This window comes from Ursus americanus, chromosome 14, assembly GCF_024610735.1.
Source record: "Ursus americanus isolate L20-20 chromosome 14, mUrsAme1.1.p, whole genome shotgun sequence".
NCBI lineage: Eukaryota > Metazoa > Chordata > Mammalia > Carnivora > Ursidae > Ursus > Ursus americanus.
This window is the reverse complement of record NC_142140.1, coordinates 2,719,625-2,745,266: the sequence shown is the minus strand read 5'-3', so window position 1 is coordinate 2,745,266 and position 25,642 is coordinate 2,719,625. Positions and strand designations below refer to the sequence as shown.

Genomic DNA, 25,642 nt, shown 5'->3' with positions numbered 1-25,642 from the left:
TCCGGAACACTTGGGGAACCTGTCAAGTGTCCCCAGGCCACACACAGGTTGAGTTCCCAGTTCAGGTAGGAATATCACCATATAAGTTATGATGCTTGATAAGAATAAGCAAATACGTACAACAAAATTAACACAGGACAGGGCAATAATACGGGATTCACATTTCTTTAACACTACCAACGTCATCAAAGCTCGTGATGTTCTACTAAATCCCCTAACACCCCCCCAAAATATTCTCTGAAGGGACTCTTCAAACCTAATGTGCAAATCCAGACAGCTGATTTACTCTTGGGGACTGGCTCAAATGACACTAGCAAACAGGAGCAGAGCCAGAACTTAAATATTGACTGGAAGGCTGGAAATAGCAGCATTAGAACCCCTACAGAAGGTCCAATAAAGCAATACGACCACACACGCTAAACTCTGGCCCACAGAATGGCCATGAATAGCCCAGGCCAACAGCATGCTGGAAGGGGGCTACCGTGGTTATCAACGTCGAGGCTGAGCAAGGTGCACATTTCAGTCTTTTGTCGATGAACAGTCCCCGAGCCCAAGCGTTACTCCTATGGGGACGACAGCTCTGAGAAGCCCGCGCCTCAGCCTTTCCTTTCAGTGTGCATGACCCTCCATAACCAGTACATGAAAACATGGCCGAGAGCACTCCTGGCCACAACTCTGAGAGCAGGGAGCCTGGCGCTGGCAGTCCACTCCATTCCCAGGAAACGCAAACCACTATGTACACTATCTACACGCACTCACTCTGGGAAGAACCTTTCTAAAATAGGACATGCCCTAGCAGCCATGGGAGGTCAGCCTGCCTGTAGAGCAGAGGCAGGAGGCAGTCATGAATGTCTGTGTGTGGCACAGGAGTGCTCAGGCCACTGGTAAAAGCAGCAGCCACTCAAACAGAACCAGAAGGGAGTGATGATGACTTCGACGGAAGGGTGAAGAGCAATAAAAACAAACTCAAAGGCAATTATTCTACCTGCCTCTCATCGGGATGGGGAACTAAATGCAACCCCAATACAACAAACAAAGCACACCCATGTAGACAAAATTCGTCTCTGCTGCCAGTGGATAACCAGTAGAAGGACTGCTGGTGATGTTTGCTCTTGTGCTTTTCTGGTTTCCCAACGCCATACAGTGACTATGTGTCTCTCTGTGAAAAAAAAAAAAATGAATTCTTTCTCCTAACAGGGAGACTGATCGATGGAGTGGGACTCGGAGCCTGGTCATACAGTAAGAAAAGTAGAAACAGACAACTACTTCTATAAAGAGAAAGTAGGGAAAAAACGCAGAACTTAAATCTAGGCTTGGAGAAATTAAAAAAAATTTTTTTCCATTAGAGAAAGTCAACACTGTTACTATGTAAACATTTGGGTAAGTAAAGCCAAAGCCAAAAAACCCCCGGAAACACTTGGCACCCCCCCGACAGAGAGCATCTTCGTTAGCTCATCCGTTATTCTAGGTACCCACGCTGTGGTTTTAGGGAGCTGAAATCTTACACCGCGTCTCAGTCTGCGCCCTCCCCCATCGCCCCTCTCTGCCCATGTGAGACATCACAGCGCGCTCTGCCTGAAGCTGACACCTTTATTACTGCCCAACTAACGCAGCAAACAGTTTTATTCTTGTTCTTTAAAAACATATTGCTGTCAAATTTCCACAACTGTAAGGATCTCAGTAATGAATGTTAACTTACAGAGCCTCTTCTGTATTCCCGACTGCTTGTTTGGGACAGAATCCCAAGAGGAGATTACGTAAGAACTCTAGGACTCTTGATGGAACCAAACGGGCACGTGCAACTCAAATACACAGAGAAGGCAAAGCAAGGCATTAAGAAGTCAAATTGAAAAACTACACAGTTACTCTTAGCAACTCTCAAAAATTATCTTCACATCTAGAAAAGTACAGTCCTATGACTGTGTTCTTTTAAAATTTGTAATATTTTAATTGAAATATTTTATTTTCTAAAGCACACCAATATATTTACCCGTCCTCCAATGTGACAAATGTTCTAACACTGCCACTGTTAAGTCAGGTGTTTTTTTTTTTTTGGTTTTGTTTTTTTAAATTTTAAAAAAGATTTTACTTATTTATTTGAGAGAGAGAGAGAATGTGACAGAGGGAGCATGAGAGAGGGGAGGGCCAGAGGGAGAAGCAGACTCCCTGCCAGGCAGGGAGTCCAATGTGGGACTCGATTCCAAGACTCCAGGATCATGACCTGAGATGCAGGCAGTCGCTTAACCAACTGAGTCGCCCAGGCACCCAGCTGTTTGTCTGTTGTTTTGTTTAAGAAACATAACCCTTCCTCACAGCATTCCCTTTCCTTCCTCCCCAGACGTAAACGGCTCCTGAAGAGTTAATTGTCTACACAAATAGTATGATCCTATACATCTTTTTGCATCTTGCTTTTTTTCTTTTCCAAAAGTTAATGGCTACATAGCATTCTACTGTCTTAATATGCACACTCTACTCCCTGGTCATCTCAGCAGCAATTAGCATTCTTCCTACACTCCTCTTCCTGTGCCCAGAGCTAAGTTTCAGCTAGGCTCTCTCTAGACAGAGAACTGCGCGTGCTCAACGACGGAGAGCACAATGGTGGTCTCTACTGAAGAGGGCTGCACTGACACACTACCACCATCGGCTTGAGAATATTCTACTCCTATATTCCAGCCAAAGCTTGATTTTGTTAGCCCTTTCCCCCCCATGTCTGTACATTTACAGCAACATGCTTTATTAACTTTAAAGTAAAATGTGGGCACCTGGGTGGCTCAGTTGGTTAAGCGTCTGCCCTCAGCTCAGGTCATGACCCCAGGGTCCTGGGATTGAGCTCAGAGTCTGCTTCTCCCTCTCCCTCTGCTCCTGCTTCCCCATCCCCGCTTGTGTTCTCTCTCTCTCACTTGTGCTCTCTCTCAAATAAAATCTTAAAAAAAAAAAAGAATATCTGTGTTATACATTTAAATCACTTTAAAGAACTCCAGCTATGTCAAAAGGTATCTATATAAAATGAGGAATATGTTAGAATTAAAAGGCTATGTGGTTTGCATTTTTCTTAAAATGTACATAAACTCTCACTTCCAACTCAGTAACTTTAGTGTGTCGTGTCTGAATATTTACTTTCTACATGAGGGACTCTGTGCTTTTAAAATGTTGTGGTATGACCACCTCTTAGTTCTACTGATGATAAATATATCTGTTGCTGTTTATGATAATTGTAAATGATACTTTATATTGAAATAGGACACTTCCCCCCCCATATCCATGATTTACTTACTTGATAACCACAAGTTTGTTCCTCTTTCTCCCATTTCCCACGCCCCACCCCTCTGGGCACCACCAGTTTGTTCTCTGTACTGATGAGTCTGTATTTGTGTTGTTGTTTGTTCCTTTGTTTTTAGATTCCACATGTAAGAGAAACCATATAGTATTTGTCTCTGTCTGACTGAATTCACTGGGCATAATACTCTCTAGGCCCATCCATGTTGTTGCAAACAGCAAGATCTCATTTTTTTTTATGGTGAGTACCACATCTTTATCCATTCACCTGTAGATGGACACTTGGGCTGCTTCCATATGAAATAAGACACTTACTGAATATTATTGTTTTACTTCAAATCTAATTTTAGTTCTAGAGAAGGTGGTGCTATATCAAAGGCTTGGACAAGGTTTTCTTTTTCTCTTATTCCAGGAAGATCATTTGACAGCAAACATTTGAGGTTTCTTAAGTGACGCAGAGCTACGATGCCTCTGTCTGTGATACACCCACATGAAATTATTTCCATTTCCAACAGGCTTTTATGTAAATTTTCAAGTTTACAAAGTCTCTCCGAACAGTCAGGCTCAATATAATGACACTTGAATGACCCTGCTTTTCAAGCATGCTGTTAGCCCTCCATGGGATCAAATCCAACGCTCACGATTTAAGAGCTGTAGCTCAACTGCCTGAATTCTGTTTGTCCAGAGGCCCTGATGAGAGGATGCTGTAGTCCTTCTGCCAACTCTCCTGGCCCTGGTAGCACAACACAGCCCCACCGCGCAGGGCTGACATCCACTTTATTCAACCAGCCCCACAAGTATCTGGAGTCACATGACCATGGGAGTTTCTTTAAGCCACCCAACTGCTGGGGAATTTTTCCAAAGAGCATCTTTTGATAGCACTGGAGAGGGAGGGGAGAGGAGGGGAGAGGAGGGGAGAGGAGGGGAGGGGAGGGGAGGGAGGGAGGGAAGGAGGGTTGGTTCCCCTTGTCTATAGCAGTGCCACCCTGTCCCGTCACCTTTTTAAATTTGTAATTCCCTGAAATCAAGCCGCGGGACATGAAAGGTTTCTTCTGATAGTTGCCTGTTGATGTCTTTTGTCCAGTTATCCAGGGAGCTGGTGACTGGATACTATTATGCATTATCACCATTTTTTCTGGTCTATGGTTTTTGTTATTTGGGAATCTTGTTATTCAAATGTTTAATTTAATGTGGTCTACTATTGGATCTTTACTCTTTTATGATTTGTGCTTTCTCTATTTTAAACACCTAAGGTAAAACAATTATTTTCATTTCTTAAGTTTCATTTTGTACTTTTTTCATTCAGGTCTTGGACCCTCTGGTTACTCCCCCCTCAATTTACTGTGTAACTCCCCCTTTCCCTACTCTTCTGGAAGCCGCCTCTCTCCTCAGTGTCCACCCACCAAGTATGCCCTGTCTGTGTATCCTCTGTTCCCTTGATCCGCATGTCTCTGACAACATCACACTGTTTAAATTACCATAGCTTCATAGTAAGTTACCTTTAAATTTTTCTTGCGTACTTGATTCCATCTAATGTTTAATACCGATGATTTCTAGCTTCTTCCTGAACAATGTAAGGAATTAAATATCCACAGCAACCACTAATCTTCCCCAACACATTAAATTACATAGGTCTAATCCTGGTTTTCTGTGATAGTTTGGAAGTTACATACCCCTACTATTACGGTCATCATTCTAACAATAAATATATGCATACAATTAAAGTTTATCTCACTTTATCTTCTTACCTCAGACCTTTCTAAATGGAGTCACTTTCATCCTGCCTGAAGTACATCTTTTAGAATTTTTGCCATAGAACCTAAGGATGTACGCTTTCATTCTTCGAGGATATTTTTAGCAGGGACATAACACTGTGCTGCAGGTTTCTCTCAGAATATATTCCACCGCCTGTTGACTTCCACTGTTACTGCTGGAAGTCAACTGTCAGCCTCATTCCTGTTCCTTTTTAAGGTGATCTTTCTCCTCCGGATGCTTTCGAGTATGCCTTTTGTTTTTGCAATTTCATTATGGTATGGCGAGATTTCTTTTTTATTTATCCACCTTGGAATTTGGGCTTCCTTAATCTGTGGACTGGTGCCACCTCAATTCTGGAAAATTCTCGGCAAATACCGTCTTTGATCTATTTTCTTTCTTTTGAGATTAAAAGGAGGTGTGACCTGTCTACTAAGTCCTGTTTGTACCTCTTTTTCCTACCATTCTTCCTTTCAGCCCTCTTCTGGCATGTCTTATCTGCTACTAAAAACATTCTTGGATTTCCACCTTTTGGTTACTGTATTTCATTTTTAGAAATTCTATTAACCTACACCACCTGTTTAGTTTCTTCTCTCCAGATATGTAGGAGTGCCTTATTTCTTTAAATATAAAAACCACTCTGAATGATCAAGGAGCTTTCCATTGGTTCTTGCCTTGTTTTCTTATCTGGATCATCTTACTAACACTGCTCAAAGCCCGTGAAAAATACGCAAGGATTCCTCAAGATCTAGAATGATGATGCCTCTGTCCAGAGATCATGGTTTTCATTTACTTCTAGTCTTTCAGGCTGGCTGCAATAGCATGAGGGCCAGCCTTTTGTTCCAGCCTTTCAGAAACATGCCCTCTCCCCTACTGTTTTCCAACTCCAGTGACCTGTGGCTCTCCAGATGGTGTTCCCCCCAGCAGTGCAGCGCTGCAGGGTCCCGGCCTGGTAGGGTACATGGGGCTCTCCGATAATGGCCCCACACCCAGAAGGAGCTGGCCTCGGACTCTGGAGTCAGCCCACACTGCTGTCGAAGCCACAGCCTGGCCCTACAGCTGTTTCTCCTGGGACACGAAGCAGCCTTTAGTCTGGCTGGTGCCATGTAACATCTGCAGGTGGTGCTTCACGCCAGCATCCTGAAGGCATTCCGTTCCCTTCTGCTTCCTGCCGTCCCTGAGAACTCCTCTAACGGTTGTTCCTTTGTAAGGAATCTTCCTTTTCTCTCTAGTTGCTCTTACAATTTTGCTTTTGGTGTTCTGCAATTTTGAGTCTTCTGGGTCATTTGCTCACTTCTCACAGCTTAATGTTTTCTTCAGTTGTGTTTAATCTGCAGGTTAACTGTTCATCTGGTTTATTGCAACGACCACGTTTTCACTTCTTCAAGTTCTAAGTTCTCCATATCCTCATTTTTTTATAGTATCCTTTTTCATGATGGTTTCTATTCCTTTTAAAAAAAAATCTCTAGTCATTGTGAACATTTTTTGTGGTACATTATTTCCTCATGTGGCTATGAGCTCATCTTCTGTCTTGAGGTGGCAAGTCTATAGAATGGTCTTTTTCTCTGCGTTTGTCAGGAATGACAGGGATTTATGGGTTTACGTCAAAGGCTTCACCATTTCCGTCCCACGCAGAGTAGAAGCTCAGAACCCAGAGAGAAGCACAGTGGGACTGAGAGTCTCCAAAGCCTCAAGCCTACTTCACACATGGGCTTTGCCACTTCCTTAGGTTGAGGGTATTTGGTCCTGTTTTGGTCCATCTTTCCAAGGTCTTGGGTGAGTATGAGAGTGAGTGAGAGAATGAGAGAGTGAGAGAGTGAGAGAGAGAGAGAGAGAGAATGTGTGTGTCCCCCCAAGGGGACTCTTCAGTTCTAGTTCCCCTACCTTTTGTAGTCACATCTCCTGCCCCTGGTGAGTGATGAAACTCTAGTCCTGGTTATAAACTTGCAAAGCACCATGGCAGATGCCCCTGAGCTTATCACTAGCTTTCGGTTCCCTCTTTTTTCCTGTAACCTGGAAATTTCTTTTTCTCTCAAGCTTGGCTTATTAAAACTGTAGTCATATTTTGAACATCTCTATGTGTATGCGTGGGGGAGGTAGGAGGCGAAATCCATATCAACTCCACCCTGAATGTGTGAGTCAAGAAGCATCAGGATGGGGCGCCTGGGTGGCTCAGTCGTTAAGCGTCTGCCTTTGGCTCAGGACGTGATCCCGGAATTCTGGGATCGAGTCCCACATCGGGCTCCTCCACGGGAAGCCTGCTTCTTCCTCTCCCACTCCCGCTGCTGTGTCCCCTCTCTGGCTGGCTGTCTCTCTCTAATAAATAAATAAAATCTTAAAAAAAAAAAAAAAAAAGCGTCAGGAGTCCTTATCCTCTGCGAGCATGTCACAGCTTGAGGCCCATGTGTGTAAAAACTTCTACCTGTAACACCTGGATCATTCAAACATTTTGGCGAGCCTGGTGTCTGCTACGACTACAGTGGGATAAGAACTATATTTGTCTCTAGAGGCCTAGTCTGCCAGGGACCTCATTTAATATAGGAAGGAACAACTGCTGTGGAGGTAGGAGTTTCAGAAGACAACACCTGGGCTAAAAGCTGCAGACTTCGGGACGAAGACAAACATGGGACAAGGGGCCGGAACGGAAGCGGACGGGTGTAAGGACAGGCCTGTGAGAGCAGCACGCGGTTCGGAAGGACCGGCAAAACACAAAAAGTGAAGAACTGTTTGTAGCCAGAATGCGAAGGCTTTCAAAAGATCATATGAAGGAATGTGTATTTTAGCCTAATTGTTGCAAGGGAAAACTTTAAAAGATTAAAGTGATAACACAAAAAAGCTAGGCTGGCTTAAGAGAAACACAACTTTGGTGGCTACAGATAGAAGAGATTAAAAGAAGCCAGAAAAATAGGGAAACTGTAAGACCAGCTACTGTAAGAATCTAGGAGAGACCCAAAGACGTTTTGGCCTAAAATACTATGCAGGGATATTAAGAAAGGAATGAGTTAGACATCTGGGAGACACAGCAAGACAGAGGCCTGTATTTTGTCAAATTCAGCAAAAACCAAAAAAAACCAAACCAAACAACAACAAAAAAAGGAACTCCAATTAAATTTGAACTTTGGAAAAACAATGAAAAATTTCTAGTATGTCTCATGCAGTATCTGGGTCATACTTGATGTCCTTGTATTTTATCTGGCAATCCTACCTCTGGCCAATTATCCATGAATATGGTAGCGGGAATAGCGGGAAATGAAGAACAGGGAGGGAAAATGCCTAGGCATGAACAAAAGGGTTCAGACTGAACGAACAAGGCTTTGGTTGCCCAAGTGGAGACGTGTGCTTACCTGCATTGTGACTAGTCTGTCATCCACCATCACCTCCTTTGTCAGAAAGTCTGCTCCTATTGTAGCTTTGTACTGATTACTGAATTTCTTGTTCACATACTGGTTCATGAGTGATGTCTTACCAACTCTGAAATTGGGAGAAAAACCACAAGTATAGGTCAACTAGGAAGGGACAGAAAACAGATTCTGATACTTGCAGCTCTGAAGATATCTATCCTAAAGAAGAACACGGAACTGTAATCACGAGACGGTGGTGCCAGCCAACTGCCCAGCGGCACTTGTTCGAGGTTTTATTTTCTCCTGGGATAAAAATATGGGGTACAGATGTGGGCCAGATGTTGAAAAGGTGCTTGTAAGTTCTGGTACAAGCAACTCAGATGGTAGAACCTAGTACTATTTTTTTCCTTCCAGAAAGAAGTCAGCAAATACTCTCCTTCTAAAAGGAGCTACAGCAATAAGATCGCTCCACCATTCCAAAAATATCTCTGCTGTCTTGGGTGTCTCTCCATTTAGGGGTTGCTATTCAGTCCAAGAAAGTAATCGCACAGGAGGAAGTCACTGGCTGCGAACAGACACACACACCAGTCAGCCACCTGCTGCTTCAAAGCTTAAAATCTGAAGTGGAGAAAGCATCAATATTCCACCAAGTCAGAATCTACCTCAGAGTAAGCGCCTCTAGAGATGTTTTCCAGTAAGAAAACTCCGCAAGAGACAATGTGCGGATTTTTTTGGTGATGAGATTAGTTAATACAAAAGCCTTCTTTAAAGTCAACGGGAACGCCTTCCTTTCCCACAAAGGAACACATTCATTCTCATATGCAGAGGACCTGGAAGTACAGTTATGGCTTAAGGCAGTGTTCTCCAACCCGGGCCACCTGGATCTGAATTTTCTGGGGAGAGGCCAGGAGGTCCGTGATCAAATAAAGGCCTAGTGATACTTTCCAGGCAAGTTTGGGCCTAAAACAGTACCTTTCAATCGTAACAGCATACTAGAGTCACCAGAAGTAAGGTCACTTCAGATGCTGAGTCTGAAAAGCCTCCCACAGAACTGGAACGGCTACTGAAGAGCTGGTTACTTACTTAGCGGCAGATCTAGGAGCAAAATCCAGCCCCGAGCCCCAGGTTCTTCTGAACATGCGCCCGAATCCGGCACAGCAGTGGGAGGACACGGCACAGCACACCCCAACCCAACTGGTAGGCATGAGCTCAGCGGCACCAAATCGACATAAACAGAACTCCCTTGTCTAACCAGCTCAGAAAAATTCCATGAAACTACTGAGTTTAAACAGCTACCCCTTTCCCCAAATCTTGCCAAAGATCAGGGAACGAAGGGTTACAGAGCAAGAAATCATTCAAATTTCTGCTGTGCCCGAAACAGGAAGAGACCTAGGGCCCTACTGCCACCGCTACTAGAGAAGGAATTGCCAAATGTCAGCATGAAGGGCAACGGCTTCAAGGAGGTCACGCTGAACCCAGGCCAACAAGTTAGTTCAAATGGTGAGAACCACTTACCCAGAATCTCCCAGGATGATAACCTTCAGCAACACTTTCTTCCTAGAGGTCATCCTTCAAACTAAATAGAGAAAGGAGAAAGGAGAAAGCACTGTGAGTGTGACGGAAATACCAAGGCAAACGATGTCCCCCAGCGTCAGGATCGCCAACAGCCCCAGGAGCACTGAGCCCTGAGCCTTCCTGCTGGCTATTTCCCTGCCATCCAGGGGGACTGGACAGAGAGCAGCATCAGTCATTAGAACTCTGGACCCAAACTGGGCAAAAGAGTGAGGCAGGCTCATCCCGCCCCTCGGAGTAGTCTAAAAGAAGAGACTCCCCCTCCTGGATGTTGGATCAGTGTGGATTAATGCTCCAACTTATTCAACAGCTCAGTCCTGCTTCATTCAAGTCTCTGCTCACACAGCACTTCCTCAGAGAGGTGATCACTTTATCTAAAAGTAGCACACCCTCTCCCCATCTGCTCTCTATCCCTTTACATTGCCTTAGTTTTCTTCAGAGCACTGACCACTACCTGACATCTGAATCTATTACATTTGTCTTCTCCCTTTTCGAATAACCTCCACCAAGACAGTTTTATTCCCTACTGCATCTCCAGTGTCAAGCAGAGAATGATTAAATATTGGGTTAGTGTGAGAATAATACTTGACCTGTAGCTCTGGGGATCACCCTTTCCTAGAAAACCTTTCACGCAGCCTTCCCTACCCCTGACCAGACAATATGTAAGATGACTAATATTTGCTCATCTCTATTCCAGAAATTGCCCCTATTTACTTATCAAGACAGGGTTCCTGTCTTAATTATCCCTTAGTCTCCTGAACCTGACCCAGTGACTTTCAGAAAAGTAGGAGTCCGAAATTCTGGACCCCAATGTTAGCAACTTATCTGATACCGCTGGACGGTCACCCCCGAGACAGGTGGAAACCCCAGTGGGAGGCCTGTGCTCAAGAACCAGGCATTCAAGATTGAATGTGTGAGCCCTCTGAGACTGACACCTACACCCAAGAACCCTTAGCTCTGGCCCTTTATCCTCAGGCGACAGTGAAATAGCCAGGGCATGAGACTACGAGTAATAAGGCAAGGGTCAATACCTCCTGCCTTCAGGGCTGGGGGAAATAAGTGTTCACATACAAAAAAGGTAGGTAAGGAAGTGGGTTCAGTAAAGCCTGCTGTTACTCTTCTACAGTTTGGGAGAACAAGGCAGTCAGAACTAGGTCTCAGAAAAGCTACTATTCAGTTTCATTTTTATTTATTTTTTATTTTTAAAAGATTTTTATTTATTTATTTGTGAGAGAGAGGGAGGGTGAGCGCGCACAAGCAGGGAGAGCCGCAGGTGGAGGGAGAAGCAGGCTCCCCGCTGAGCAAGGAGCTCCATGTGGGGCTTGATCCCTGGACTCTGGGAATCATGAACTGAGCCGACGGCAGACACTTAACTGATGAGCCACCCAGACATCCCTGTTTCATTTTTAACCACCTAGCTTCTAGAAGGTTGAGGCTGGCTATAGTGACTGTGGCTTTGTCCTTGTCGCTAGTACTTGCTTCTGCTAATAGTATTAACATCAAATATTCCTTTGAGTGTATTAATGTTTAAATAGCCATTTCTGCCTTTTACTTAATATACCAAAAATCTGGGGAAAGTAATGCTGTAAAGAACATCCTTGAACTTCAGCTTGTGGGATCATTTCCCTGGGACCCAGCAACAGCCATGGAGTGTGTGTGGGGGGGTAATGACCTTCTTAGATTCAGACTCACAAGACCATCACAGGCCATACCTGGCACATGTCCACTGAGGAGGACTGGGACAGGAACGCAGCCTGCTGGCTGTTCTTTCAACAGTGCACACAGCAGATGGCTCAGGTATAGGGAGACAGTGTGGGTTCGACCCCTGACTTAAAACCCTCATTGTTGAAGGGATGCAATCATCTCTTTTAAGAGCTCTGCTGGCTCCTCGTGAGGAACACATCCAGCACAAGAGCCACTGTGCTCTGTGAGGCCCAAGCATGGGGCTCCATCGGGTACTGACAGCCTCTCCCTGTCCAGATGCAATTACCAACCAGGAGACATTTTACCATAAGCCACAGTGCCCAGCAACAGAAGCTGCCTTTATCGGGTTCCCAAGAAACAAAGTTAACCATAGGGCAAATTCTCACACAGCCAAAAGGGTTTTGTTGAACTTAACTTACAGATATTGTTTAGGAATGGGGTTACTGAATCAAAAGTATAAACATTTTCATGACTTTCACTACTTCACTTTCTTGAAGGATTTCCCAAATTCACGCTGCAGCCACTGTCGCGGTGGCTACCAGCACTGCAGGACTTCAATTTAAAACCGACAACCCTACTGAGACCAAGGAAATCTGAATAAATGAAGAAATATCTCCAACAGAAGACTAAACGCAAAGATGTAAATTCTCCCCTGCTGAAACAATCCCAAGGACTTTTTTTGGAACTTGAAATAATTCTAATTTTATTCATCAAAATAAATTCACAAGAGTCCCTCCCATTCCTCCCCCAAAAGAATAATGACCAGAGGACAGAGGACTTGCCTTCACAGTCTTGGAAAGTATGTTATAAATATACAGTATTAAAAGTATGGAGCTGGAATAAGACTAAACAGAAAAATAATCCAGAAATGAATACGGACAAATATGGCATTATAAAATTCAGTAGCAAAAGGATGAAAAAAAATTCACAAAGTGAAAGCAGCCAGAAAAATTCTGAGAATTAAGATCCTTACACTTCATGCTCCAAAACAGATTCCCAAAGGAGTAAAGATTTAAATGCAAAAATGAAGCTGAAAAGAATATTAGCAGGTTTTTCCCGGATGGTGGAATTACAAATAGCTTTGTTTTCTTTATATTTTTTTATTGTGACCTTTGGAGGAACGCATTACCCTTAAACTGAAAAAGCTATTTCCATTTTGGAGAAAAATGTTAATCCGCTGATTTTTCAAATAAGTTTTCTCATTACAAAAATGTTCGTATGCATCATGAAAGATGAACTACACATGGATGAGGATTTTCATTTTCACTTAGGGCCTGTCGAACATTCAACAAATGGTACTCAACAGTGGATCTGAAGAAACCCAACACGTGGTTTCACCAGGATGCTGAGGGCTTTAAACTGGCAAAGTTCAGAGCTATGTTTTTGTACTTACTGTTCTCCAGGATCAAGAACGGAACACTTGTTTCTAGAAAAGAGCTAAGAAACAAAACAAAACAAAACCTGAGCACAACTTTTGCTACAAGAAGCTGCCCAAGCTGCAATGGCTTTAAAATCTCCACTCGCAGGTTTGTCTGTTACTGATTTCCATTATCACCTTTATGGATTTCTGAAGACTGAAATTACTTTTTGAAATCCTACAAACTTAGGGGACACCTGGCTGGCTCAGGAGAAGCATGCGACTCAATCTCAGGGTTGTGAGTTCTAGCCCCAGGTTGGGTGTAGAGTTTACTTAAAAAACAAACAACCCTACAAACTAGAAACTTCTAATTGGAAAACAGTTTCTTTCTTTTTTTTTTTTTTTTTAAAGATTTTATTTATTTATTTGACAGAGATAGAGACAGCCAGCGAGAGAGGGAACACAAGCAGGGGGAGTGGGAGAGGAAGAAGCAGGCTCATAGTGGAGGAGCCTGATGTGGGGCTCCATCCCAGAACGTTGGGATCACGCCCTGAGCTGAAGGCAGACGCTTAACCGCTGTGCCACCCAGGTGCCCCTGGAAAACAGTTTCTAACGGAGAGATCACTCCTTTTATAGGAGAAACTGAAGCAGGCAAAGAGGAAAAAAAAGAGTTGTATAAGGTCCCTAGCCCCTGTGTTCCTTGGAAATGAATGTTTTCAATAACATCCATTAATCCATTTACATCTGATATCTTCCAAAAACCTTTTTAGAATAAGGTGCATTCAGAACACATTTCCTTCCTTCTGCTTTCAAACCAAGCCTCATCAGTGTGCTTTGGAACGATTTCCTTGGAAGAACAAGCAATACTAACTATTCCATATGCTGAATCAATTCTTTCCCTCAAGGGTAATTTTTCCTTGCATAATAAATCAAAAGCTAGAATTTTCTTCTGTTAGCCTGGAGTTATCACTTTCTTCATCTCTGAAGCAGAGAAACCAACTGCCCATAAAGGCAGACACAACAAAGAAACCCAAGTAGGTAAAAAGGTCAGGAAAATAATATCCAAGGGTCTGGGCTGGGCAGGGCCAATGAGGTCAGAAAGGGCCCAACAGAGAATGGTCAGGGGGAGGGCAGCGGGAACAAAGAACTGGTATGGGAAAAACTGGAGAAGCAGGCCATTGCAAAGTCTGGCCAAGGCAACTGTGTGTGGTGATCACAAGCTCAAGATGCCTGTGCTCAAGTGGAGGTGAGACTAGCGTGCTGCCTATCAGGGAGTTGAAAGCAAAGCGTCTGCAAAGCCATCAAGACAACAGTGTAAAAACACAGGGAACGAAGGTGAACCAGGTGTTGTATCATGTCCAAGATCATGCCACAATTGAGTGGCACAGCTGGAATTGTCAGATGTGTCAGCCCAGGCCCCAATACTCAACCATCAGGCCATTCTGTATACCAGCTCTCACCTCAAAGAGGATTCTAAATCACCAGAACTGGGGATCAGTCCTCAATCAGGCATTCTGAAAAGTTCCCTCTGGCAACTGAGGCACACACACCAGGTTTGGAAACTACTGACTTGAGGTCCCTAAATGCTGTTCTGATTTACATGTACGTCTGATACAGTGATGGCAGGAATGTTAGAGGTGCAAGGCTGGGGCAGTTAAACCAACTGGTTTTCTAGAGCCCATTAAACATTTTTATTTGCTTGGTGTTGCCAAGTTGCCTACCTCTCTAATAGCTAGATCCTAATCAAGCAATTGACTTTTCTGCTACCCTGTCTCTCCCCCACCCCCAATTCAAGTACTGAATTATAGAAAATTCAGAAAGGTACACAAAAGAATGAAGCAAAGACAAAAAAGCACCCACAATTCCAACTTCTAATTTTCCTTCAAATGGCTGAGATTATACTGTTGCATCCTGTTTTTTCTATATTAACTATCATTCCGTGCTACGTTAAGGTTGCATGATACTGCAGCATATGGATAATCCCACTATTATTAAGCATACAATTAAATTATGTGTGTAATCTGATCAGACACACAAATGTGTTATCACTCAGCAAAATAGTATGAATATTTTAAAGGCCCTTGAAATATACCCACAAAATTATTTTCCAGAACAGCTTTATTAACACCCACACCATCAGTGAACTAGTATTTCCATTTCGCCATACCCCAGCTATCATTAGCACAAATCACTGTGAATCATATAGCTAGAAAAGAGGGTCAACTGGTTCCATGGGCACCTCTTAAATCAGCAGAGGTCAAACATTTCAACCAGGTATCTCTCAGTTGTCTCACGGTCTTTACCTATTTTACCTACCATAATGTGATTTACTGGGTACATAGTCTAAATATAGTATTGAGAAGGCAGCATCACGGGGACATAAATTTCAGAAGTTGCAGGCTTCTGAGCAGATTCAAAAGTACTATTCTAACTATAACCAGCATGGAACCTCTCCATCCCATTTTCTTCCAAGACTCTGTGCTCTGTACCTGACCATTAAAGAAAACCCAGCAGGGGCACCTGGGTGGCTCAGTCGGTTAAGGATCTGCCTTCCACTCAGGCTCATGATACCAGTGTCCTGGGACCAAGCCCCCGCATCCCCCGCATCTGGTTGCCTGCTCAGCCAGGAAGCCTGCTTCTCCCTCTCCCTCTGCCCCTCCCCTAGTTTACACACACACACACACTCTCTCTCTCAAATAAATTGAATCTTAAAAAAAAAAAAGAAGAAGAAAAAGAAGAAGATGACCACGACCACCACCACCCAGCAGTCATCTTGTCCTCAAAACCAATGAACTCAAGGCTCAGAGTGAGGTAGGCAAGCAACACATGCTGATAAGGCTTTGGAGAAGGTCACAGGGGAGGGACTGGGAAGGCATACTACCACCACTGGGCTGGTCGCCAAGCTGAACAGTAACGTTTGCTGTAGGTAGATTCTTTAGAACTTTTCAAACTGAGGAATCTGATTAGGGCCTAAAGAGTGAAAGAGCAGAGCTGAAGAAAGAGGGAGAAATAAAGACCACTTCCTAAGTGCACTCTGCGCCAGGCACACTACACTACAGGTCACGCGTTAAATCTTCACAACGAACCCATAAGGTCAAATTCTCATTTAACAGATGAGGAAACAGAAGTTTGTAGGTGGTCACTGGATTTGTAAAAATACTCAAGATGTGAGATGGGAGCCCAGGACCAATTACAGAGCGCTTCATCTCAGCCATTATGTTGGGTTGATCACAAGATCAAAAAGCCACGTCATGCTTCAAAATAATCCACAGGGTGAGATGGAGTGCACAGCCAAAACAAGACGCGCACGAGCTGGTAACAGGCTGAGGGACGGGTGCAGAGCACTGTTCACACTACTTTTGCACATATTTGAGATTTTCCATAATAAACTACTGTAAATGCAATTTGTATTTTTAACAAATTAGGAATATCTATGGGAAAAAACATCAAGAATGTATAAATTTATTTTCATTAATAAAAATACTGTGACAAACTTTTATGGCAAATGTGTCCCAGATTCAGGCTTGATAATCATCTCTGGTTATCTGTGATAATCAGCCTTTGGTTTGAGGGCAAACATACTGTTAGTTTTGTCATGATAGAAATCTTAGGTTAGAAACATCTGGCACATACCTTCTAAAAAGGAATCCTAAATAAAAAACTAGGTTATTGGGGCACCTGGGTGGCTCAGTTGTTAAGCGTCTGCCTTTGGCTCAGGGTGTGATCCCAGAGTCCTGGGATCGAGCCCCACATCAGGCTCCCTGCTCTGCTGGGAGCCTGCTTCTTCCTCTCGCACTCCCCCTGCTTGTGTTCCCTCTCTCACGGGCTCTCTGTCAAATAAATAAAATCTTAAAAAAAAAAAAACAAACCCAAAAAACAAAACTATGTTATGACTTTGATAATAACCTTTTTTTTTTTTTTTAAAGATTTTATGTATTTGAGAGAAAGAGAGGAAGAGATTGAGCAGGGAGAAGGGCAGAGGGAGAAGCAGGAGGCTCCCTCTTGAGCAGGGAGCCTGTCGAGAGGCTTGATCCCAGGACCCTGAGATCATGACCTGAGCTGAAGGCAGCCACTTAACTGACTGAGCCAGCCAGGCATCCCAGAAGTACTTTTTTTTTTTTTTTTTTTTTAAGAGGCTCTGCCCAACATGGGGTTTGAACCCATGACCCTGAGATCGAGAGTCATGTTTTACCCCCTGAGACAGCCAGGTGCCCCAGAAGTAACTTGTTTTAAGATCAGATTCAGAGAGAAAGAGAGAGGGATAATATGAATTTGGATTCCCACAACAGAGCAGCTCAAGATGGAAAGAGAAAAGTTGGAACAAGAGAACTTTCTGGGGCGCCTGGGTGGCTCAGTTGTTAAGCATCTACCTTTGGCTCAGGTCATGATTTCAGCGTCCCGGGATCAAGCCCCGCATCGGGCTCCCTGCTCAGCGAAGAGCCTGCTTCTTTCTCTCCCACTCCCCCTCTGCTGTGTTCCCTCTCTAGCTATCTCTGTCAAATAAATAAATAACTAAAATGTTAAAAAAAAAAAAAGAGAGAGAGAGAAAGCGAGCAAGCATTTTCTTTCTTTTTTAAAGTAAACTCTACTCTCAAACTCATGATCCCAAGATCAAGAGTCACATGCTCTGCTGTCTGAGCCACCCACGTGCCCCAAGAGCAGAACTTTTTCTTTTTCCTTATAAAATTTTATTTATTTATTTGACAGAGAGAGACAGCCAGCGAGAGAGGGAACACAAGCAGGGGGAGTGGGAGAGGAAGAAGCAGGCTCCCAACAGAGCAGGGAGCCCGATGTGGGGCTTGATCCCAGGACTCTGGGATCATGACCTGAGCCGAAGGCATATGCTTAACGACTGAGCCACCCAGGTGCCCCCCGCCAAGAGCAGAACCTTCAACAAATAATATCACCCAGCTAATTCCAATGGCTAAAAGGCACTATACAAGGGTTCTAGAGCAGCAGGAGACAGCCATAAAAGGTCATAAAGGTAAATAAAAACAGTTCTCCACAGCACCTCTAGTGGAAGTAAGGAAGTCTGCAGAAGGTAGGTTTACTTCCTGAGCACAGGAACCCCAAATAACAAGCGAAGGAAGACTAGTTACACAAAGGCCTAAGATGAAACGTTACCAAGGGCATCTCTCGAAAACTCACTGTGTGCTTGTCATCAGGCTAAGCATATTATCTGTATCATCTCATTTGGGTATGCATGAAGATGAAGATAACTTAGTGTTACTTATGGGACAGTGTAAGTGTGTCCTTTGGGGATGGGAGCTGGAGCGTGACTACTTTAACAATCCCCGGGTTCGCAAATCCAGGAAATACTCTACTAAAAAAAATTAAAAAAAAAAAAAAAGAGGATAAAGGACAGGGGCGTAACAGATTGCCTGAGTTAAAAATAAAAATGCCTTCAAAAGTCTAGGCCCAGAAGAAAGGCAAGAAAATAACACCTCGAATGATGTTTTGAAAGCTCCAAAATTAAAACTGAAGCCGTAATTTCAAACAGTAGCAAAAATGTCCCTCCAATAGGGAAATGAGAAAGATGGAAACTGGAGTTGTTTGGAAACCCCATGATCAGATGGTGCCAGAACCAGGTGCAGGTACGGGAAAGTGAACGGTAGAAGAATGTAGGCCACAGCCGCACGCTTCCGGGAGGGGACGCGAGGCTGAGAGAGCGGGAGGCTCACCCTGGGCAGAGGCAGGAGTGGAAAGACTGCCAGCTTGGGAAGGAGGAGAGAAGGGGATGAGTGGGAGGCCTATGACCAAAGCCCTTTGTGTAGAATCATGAAGTCACTTTGGGGGAGCTCAGCATAGTGCTGGTGTTCTAGAAACTCAAGACAACAGGATTAGAATGGAAAGCAGAATTTAGGAACCAGTCGGTATGGACAATCACTATCTCTGAATGCACAACACGCATTTAGGCAAGTAAGCTACCTTTTTACTTTTAACTAGCTTTTGTCTTGTTTTTATTGAATAAAGTCACTTGCCTGGTCTGGAACACCTTCCCTGCCCTTCAACTGGCTAAGTTCTTAATACACTTCATTCAACACAAGTGTATTTCAGAATAATGCTAAAACCTTAAATCTAGGTTCTCTGCTCCCAGGGCACCAGAGTCTGTAGTTCAGTTTTTTCTTTCCCTTTCAGGTCCCTTCCCTTCAGCAGGAAGCCTCCTCTAGCCTCCCTAGGGCCCAAGAGAGACTCCAGCCTTCCTTCCACCAGTTTCCATTACATCCACCCAGTAAATGAAGAGATACTGTGGGTAGGAGTAAGCTGTGACCAACCCAGAGTGGAATCTGCCCAAAGAGGAAGCCCACACCTGGGACACGGATGGCTGGGGGTAGTGGGCAGGGCCTGTGGAATTTCTTGCCGTGCCGAAGCAGTTTGTACTGTTTTTTTTTTTTTTTTTAAGATTTTATTTATTTATTCGACAGAGATAGAGACAGCCAGCAAGAGAGGGAACACAAGCAGGGGGAGTGGGAGAGGAAGAAGCAGGCTCATAGCGGAGGAGCCTGATGTGGGGCTCGATCCCACAACACCGGGATCACGCCCTGAGCCGAAGGCAGACACTTAACCGCTGTGCCACCCATGCGCCCCATGAAGCAGTTTGTACTCTGGAAAGTTCAAGAGCCACTGGTTTAACAGAATCAAGGATGTGGTCAGGAACACGTATTTCCAAGTCAAGGAATAATATGAGCTCAGTTGAATTTTATCATATTCCCCTTTCCTCCTAGAGGGCCTGGAGAAATATTACAGTCAAATCTTTTAAAAAAAAATTTTAAGTAAAGGGATGCCTGTGTGGCTCAGTTGGTTAAGCGTCTGCCTCCGGCTCAGGTCATAATCTCAAGGTTCTGGGATCGAGTCCCCCATCAGGATCCTTGTTCAGCAGGGAGCCTGCTTCTCCATCTCCCTCTGCCTGCCGCTCCCCCTGCTTGTGCGTGCTCTCTGACAAATACATAAATAAATACAATATTTAAAAAGTAAGTAAAATAAAAATTCTAAGTAAAATCTACCCCCAATGTGGGGCTTGAATTCACAACCTTGAGATCAAGAGTCATGTGCTCTACCAATTAAGCCAGCCAGGCACCCTTATTTTTTAAAGATACACTGTATTTAGACATATCTCAAATTTCACTGCTAACTGAGGAATGCTTGTTTGTGCTAGATTTTATGACTTCAGTCTAGATGCCTGTGCTAAAATGGGAATGTCAGCATTCACTGGACACACAGGGCAGTACAAAGAATAATAAGAGATGGCTGGCCTTGCCTTCTAGAGGTTTGCTGTCTGGTAGGCAAGAAGACCTAATCATTCCACAGAGCAGTATAAATAACAGTACGTTAAGGGAGAGAACACTACCAGCAGTAAGTAATACTGGAACATTTTCAAAAGCAAGACTGAACAGCTGTATACGCAATGCCTAAGAAGCAGCGTCCAATGTGTCAAAATTAATTGGTTAGGATGTTTTACTTGTTTTCCATCTCTTACAAGCTTCAGAGAAGTTCTCAGGAAGCCCAGGGGGAAATGTTAAAGGACTGATATGAGAAAGAGCAGACTTTGAAGGGTCAGGTCTGAGGAGCAGTCGAACCACCAGAGGGAACAAGAGGAGGTGTCTGGGGCCAAGACAGCTGGGATGCCCACAGGGCCCGACAGCATGAATCCACCAAGGCTGGAACTGGCGCCAAGAGCTAAAGCCCAGCCTGCCACGGGAACTCTGGACAACCATGCGAGGTAGGTATCTAGTCTAGCCTTATGCTATTTCTCTAGAACACGCATCATTTCTACCCCCATATGCCCTGTATCTCGGGTGTGCTTGCTACTCCTCCCCCAGGGTCCCACCCCCTTCCTGTACCAGGAGGCTGCTCATCTGGGAGAGGGCAACGTCTAGGCGATCTGGAGAGCCTGTCTTTCTGGACACCACTCCCCACACTCCAAAGCATCTGGGTCCCAGGGCCCCCTTTCATCACACTGAACCGTGACTTGCTGCACATCTGCCTGCCACCCAAAGGGGGACAGAGGACGAGGAAAGTTCTCCTTGAAGGCAGTCTCTCCTCCATCCCTGAATCTCCAATTCCAACCGCGTGTGCTCCACATGAGGGCTCGGTAAACTACTGCTTGGACGGTGGTGTACATATACTGTACGGTGGTGACTAAGCACAGGTGGCTATTTAAATGAAACTAAATGAAGTCAAATACAGTTCCTCAGCCACACTACCTACATTTTAAGCGCCTGACAGCCACCTGTGGCTGGCACCTACCATACTGGACAGTGTGGATAAGGAACATTTCCATTATCACAGAAGTTTTATCGTACAGTGCAGGTCTAAACAATTCTGGAATATTTCACTAGGAGATGTTCAACTGAACATCTCAATTTATGGCCATTCTTTGTTTCATTACCAGCTTAACTCCTGTCTTCTTTCATTCTTTTTTTTTTTTAAAAGAAGTTATTTATTTGAGATACAGAGAGTGAGAGGGAGTGAGCCTGCGTGTGCATGAGTGGGGAAGGGCACAGGGAGAGGAAGAGGGAGAAGCAGAAGCAGGCTCCCCACTGAGCAGGGAGCCTCATGCAAGGCTCCATCTCGGGGCCCTGGGATCGTGACCTGAGCTGAAGGCAGACACTTCACCGACTGAGCCACCCAGGTGCCCCATCTTCTTTCATTCTTGATAACACAATAAAAATACTGGTTCTTTAACAACAAACTTTATTTTTTTTTAAGATTTTATTTATTTATTTGTCAGAGAGCAAGAGAGCGAGCGCAAGCAGGTGAAGGTGCAGAGGCAGAAGCAGACTCCCTGCTGAGCAGAGCCTGATGTAGGCGGGAATTGACCCCAGGACCCCAGGATCACAACCTGAGCTGAGGGCAGACACTTAACCGACTGAGCCACCCAGGCGTCCCAACTGCTAACTTTAGATGCTACTTAACGTCTGAATTTTTCATTAGATACTACAGCAGGATGACACTGCACCGTAACTACTTCAAAATACCTGCAGCCATTTGTCTTGGCAGGCCAGGGGTGCGCAAACACTATACTAGGTTCTCTGCAACCCATTAAAGTGGAGGTTCAGTTAATGGTTTCACATTCACTGGCCTACAAGGAAAGAAGTGAGTACAGGAGCAAAGGAACGTTCAAATCAAAACATGCAATACTGTCAATAACATAAGGAACACTAAGGACCGGAAACTGAGGGCACTGATCAACCGGAATAGCTCTTACAGATTCCCTGCCTGAATAAGGTGAAATGATGAAACATCAATCAAATCTTAAAATCGTTCTCTGAGAAGCTGGGAAGCTTTGGCAGTGACAGTTGAAACAGTTTCATCAGATCGGAGAGGGTCCTATTAGTTACTGTATACAATTCTGTGAGGCAGTCACAAACGTACTCTCAAGTACATTTATACGAACCATGGGGAACTGAGGTGCTTCATATGGCTGGATTTATATTCCGAAACAATTTCTTCCTAACCACTTCCTGAAACAAGATGTCAAAGTAAAAGAAATGCAGTCTGGTAAATGATAAACTGTCTCCACACTGGAACTTAAAAAAAAAATTAATTTATTATTTGAGAGAGAGAGAGAGAGAGAGACAACATGAGCGGGAGGGGTAGGAGAGAGACAAACCCAAGCAGACTGTGCTCAGCGCAGAGCCCGACTCAGGGCTCAATCTCAGGACCCTGAGATCACGCCCTGAGCTGAAACCAAGTCCGATGCTTAACCAACTGTGCCACCCAGATGCCCCGACATTGGAATTTTTTAAAGCTCTAAAATAAGTATAACAAATAATGTAAATGTAATATCATACCTGTTCAGGTTAGATGCCAAAAAGTTAACTCCCACCATTCATGGGACACACGACCCAGAGGTCCCAAATAGGGAAGCCTAGGCAACGTTGTACGGTACTGCCACTAAGAAAGAAGGAAAGAAGTCAAAGAGGCAGGGTGAGTTATATCAGCTGGAAAGCAAATGTATCCTTTTCCCTCCCAGTAGAGGAAGGGTGGAGACTAATGGCAGGCAGATTCCACCAGAACTGACCAAGACACTATTCAAATGAGGGTGAGGTGAAGAGTCTCACTAAAGCCAGGCAGTCTGCCAGTCCCCATCTTAACATGAGCTGTGGCCAGAAATCATGGCACACTACACATGTCGAGGCTGCATTAGTACCTTCTCTCCACTCTAGCATTCCTGCTATTCTCCAATGGACACACCCCAATCAGAGCTCTCCCTGCGTGGCAGCCCACTCCTCACACATTTAACTGAAGGTTATAAGGACTCTCAATGGCTGCTGGGTCTTCAGGATATCTAAGAGCCCTTTAGTTCCAAAGGTGTTCCAGTTTCTCTGAAAAAGTAAACTTCCATTTCAACTTTTTCATCACCATACCACACCAATCCCACCTCTCCAAAGAATAAGATCTGTTGAAAAACACAAGCCAAAAGGCACAAAATGAAGTCACTTATGCTAAGCCCAGCATCACCAAATTGAGACATAATTACAGTTCTGGCCTCTCCCAGAAATGGAATCTTAAACCAGTCAGTCAGGAATTACCTGGTCAACACTGGTGAGGTAATCTGCCTGACAGACCCCTGCCGTCCCCCACAGGAAAGTGATCTTCTCACAACCAATCCACTCATTACTAGTATAACTTCCCTGTCCCACTCTCTTCTGCCTATAAAAGTCTTTTCATCTTGTACAGTTCCTTGGAGTTCCCTTCTCTGCTAGATGGGATGCCGCCTTACTCATGACTTCTTGAATAAAGCCAGTTAAGATCTTTAAAATTTACTCAGTTGAATTTTCTTTTTAATAGATAAAAGGAATAAAAAACTGTGGCTATATAGCATTTCTCTCTCTGATATTAGAAGGAGGGAGGGAAGTTAACTCTAAGGAAAATACAAGTTAGAGCAGCACTCTTACAGAGTTTAAGGTTCTACAGACTTCTAAACCCTTGATTCTTTCTTCAAGTCAGATGCTAGGAATACAGGAGTACTGCAAGTCTGACAACTTGTCTGAAGGGCTGAAGCTCAGTAGCTATCATACTCAGAATAGATACTCAAAGTAGAAAATGCTTTTAAGTACATCAGCTTTAAGGGGCATCTGGGTGGCTCAGTCGGTTGAGCGTCTCAGTCCTGGGACTGAGCCCGGCATTGGACTCCCTGCTAAGTGGGGAGTCTGCTTCTGCCTCTGCCCCTCCCCTTATGCTCTCCCTCTGGCTTGCTCTAATAAATAAAATCTTTAAAAAAAAATTAAAAAAAAGATATTTCAAATCATGTCTACAAAATACATGAACAGATTAAGCCTAATATGTAATCACTGGGACTTAAATTCAGAAAGCCTCACTATCCAAACCATTTTTAAGCAACTATTTAAAAACTTGAATATGAAAGAAAAGAAAGTAGAACAGTATTAGATTCTGATCTTCTGTAAGCAAACTTGAAATTAAAAGCAGCATGGGATGTCTCCAGGGGGAAACTACACATTATTTAGACACTAAATCTAGAGCACTTCCTTTTGTGTTGACTCTAGCCTTCCATTGCCTGTGGCCCAACTATAAGTTGTAGAGAACCCTGTCTGTGGATACGCAAATGAATTCTAGCTGGAGAATTCTCTCTCTCCTGTAGAAGAGCCAGTTTTATGTTCATGTGCATGTTCCTTTCAACTTTACTGACCTACACTTAACATCTGTTCTTTGTATTCTTTGGTTGTAACATTTTCCCCATTTTCTTCAATTAATGAGTTAAAATCTTTGACGTGTTCATTTTATATTTAAATGACAGTCATGATCTTACCTTTTCTTGAAAAGGATCATAGATTTAACAGCTAACATTTCTTTCTTTTTTTTTTTTTTTAAGATTTTTATTTATTTATTTGACAGAGACAGCCAGCAAGAGAGGGAACACAAGCAGGGGGAGCGGGAGAGGAAGAAGCAGGCTCATAGCGGAAGAGCCTGACGTGGGGCTCGATCCCATAACGCCGGGATCACGCCCTGAGCCGAAGGCAGGCGCTTAACCGCTGTGCCACTCAGGCGCCCCTAACAGCTAACATTTCTAACAGAGCTTTTAAGTGTGTTTGGTCTATTTTCAGAGGCGAAAAGCAATACTCTTAAGGAGAGAATGTGAGGAGTGATGCGATTCCTAATAATCCAAAACTGGTCATATAAAGGTTGGCGGGAATGGTTGGCTTCAGTAGTGTTCTCAATACTCTTCCCCCAAAGCAGCTCAGATCTGCTCCTTATTCAGATGCAGAATAGGATAATAGACAACCTTATTCAGATGCAAACTAGGATAATAGACAACCAAGGCCTGTGGGGCCCAAGAGGCTCTGGTTCACACCAGGGCTCTGAAACTTACTAGTTGGGCAAATTGAGGTAAATAATCTGTCCTCCTTGGACCTTTTATAGTGAATTCCTAAATCTGTTAAAAGTGGATAGTTTTATCTTCTTGTGCTTCTGTGAAGAATGAGAATGAAGATGTAAAGGAACCAGAGACACCAACGCCTGATACATTACCATTACGTGGTGGTTAGCTCATTACTATTAAGCTCAGTATCTCCCCACCTCTTGAATTTCTGGAGCTACTACTGGTTCCTGGTAAAATCGGGTGATTCCCTTATTAACCCAGTACAACATTCTCCATTCAGTCCTTCAACCACTGCAA

The 25,642-nt window shown here is 43.9% G+C and overlaps 1 protein-coding gene and 1 pseudogene across 2 annotated transcripts in view; both read right to left on the bottom strand.

Annotated features, from left to right (window-relative positions):
• Positions 1-25,642, bottom strand: part of RAB7A (RAB7A, member RAS oncogene family) — a 70,603-nt gene that overhangs the window by 8,167 nt on the left and 36,794 nt on the right. The window contains exons 2-4 of one of the 2 annotated variants that reach the window (XM_045812481.2): positions 22,797-22,899; positions 9,885-9,945; positions 8,373-8,499 (exon numbers count right to left, since the gene is read on the bottom strand). In XM_045812481.2, coding sequence (XP_045668437.1) covers positions 8,373-8,499; positions 9,885-9,937 — 180 coding nt within the window. In that variant the 5' untranslated portion in view covers positions 9,938-9,945; positions 22,797-22,899. The remainder of the gene's footprint in view (positions 1-8,372; positions 8,500-9,884; positions 9,946-22,796; positions 22,900-25,642) is intronic. The other variant, XM_045812480.2, reaches the window with a different exon arrangement.
• On the bottom strand, positions 1,166-8,366 carry LOC123802068 (ATP synthase subunit s, mitochondrial pseudogene; annotated as a pseudogene).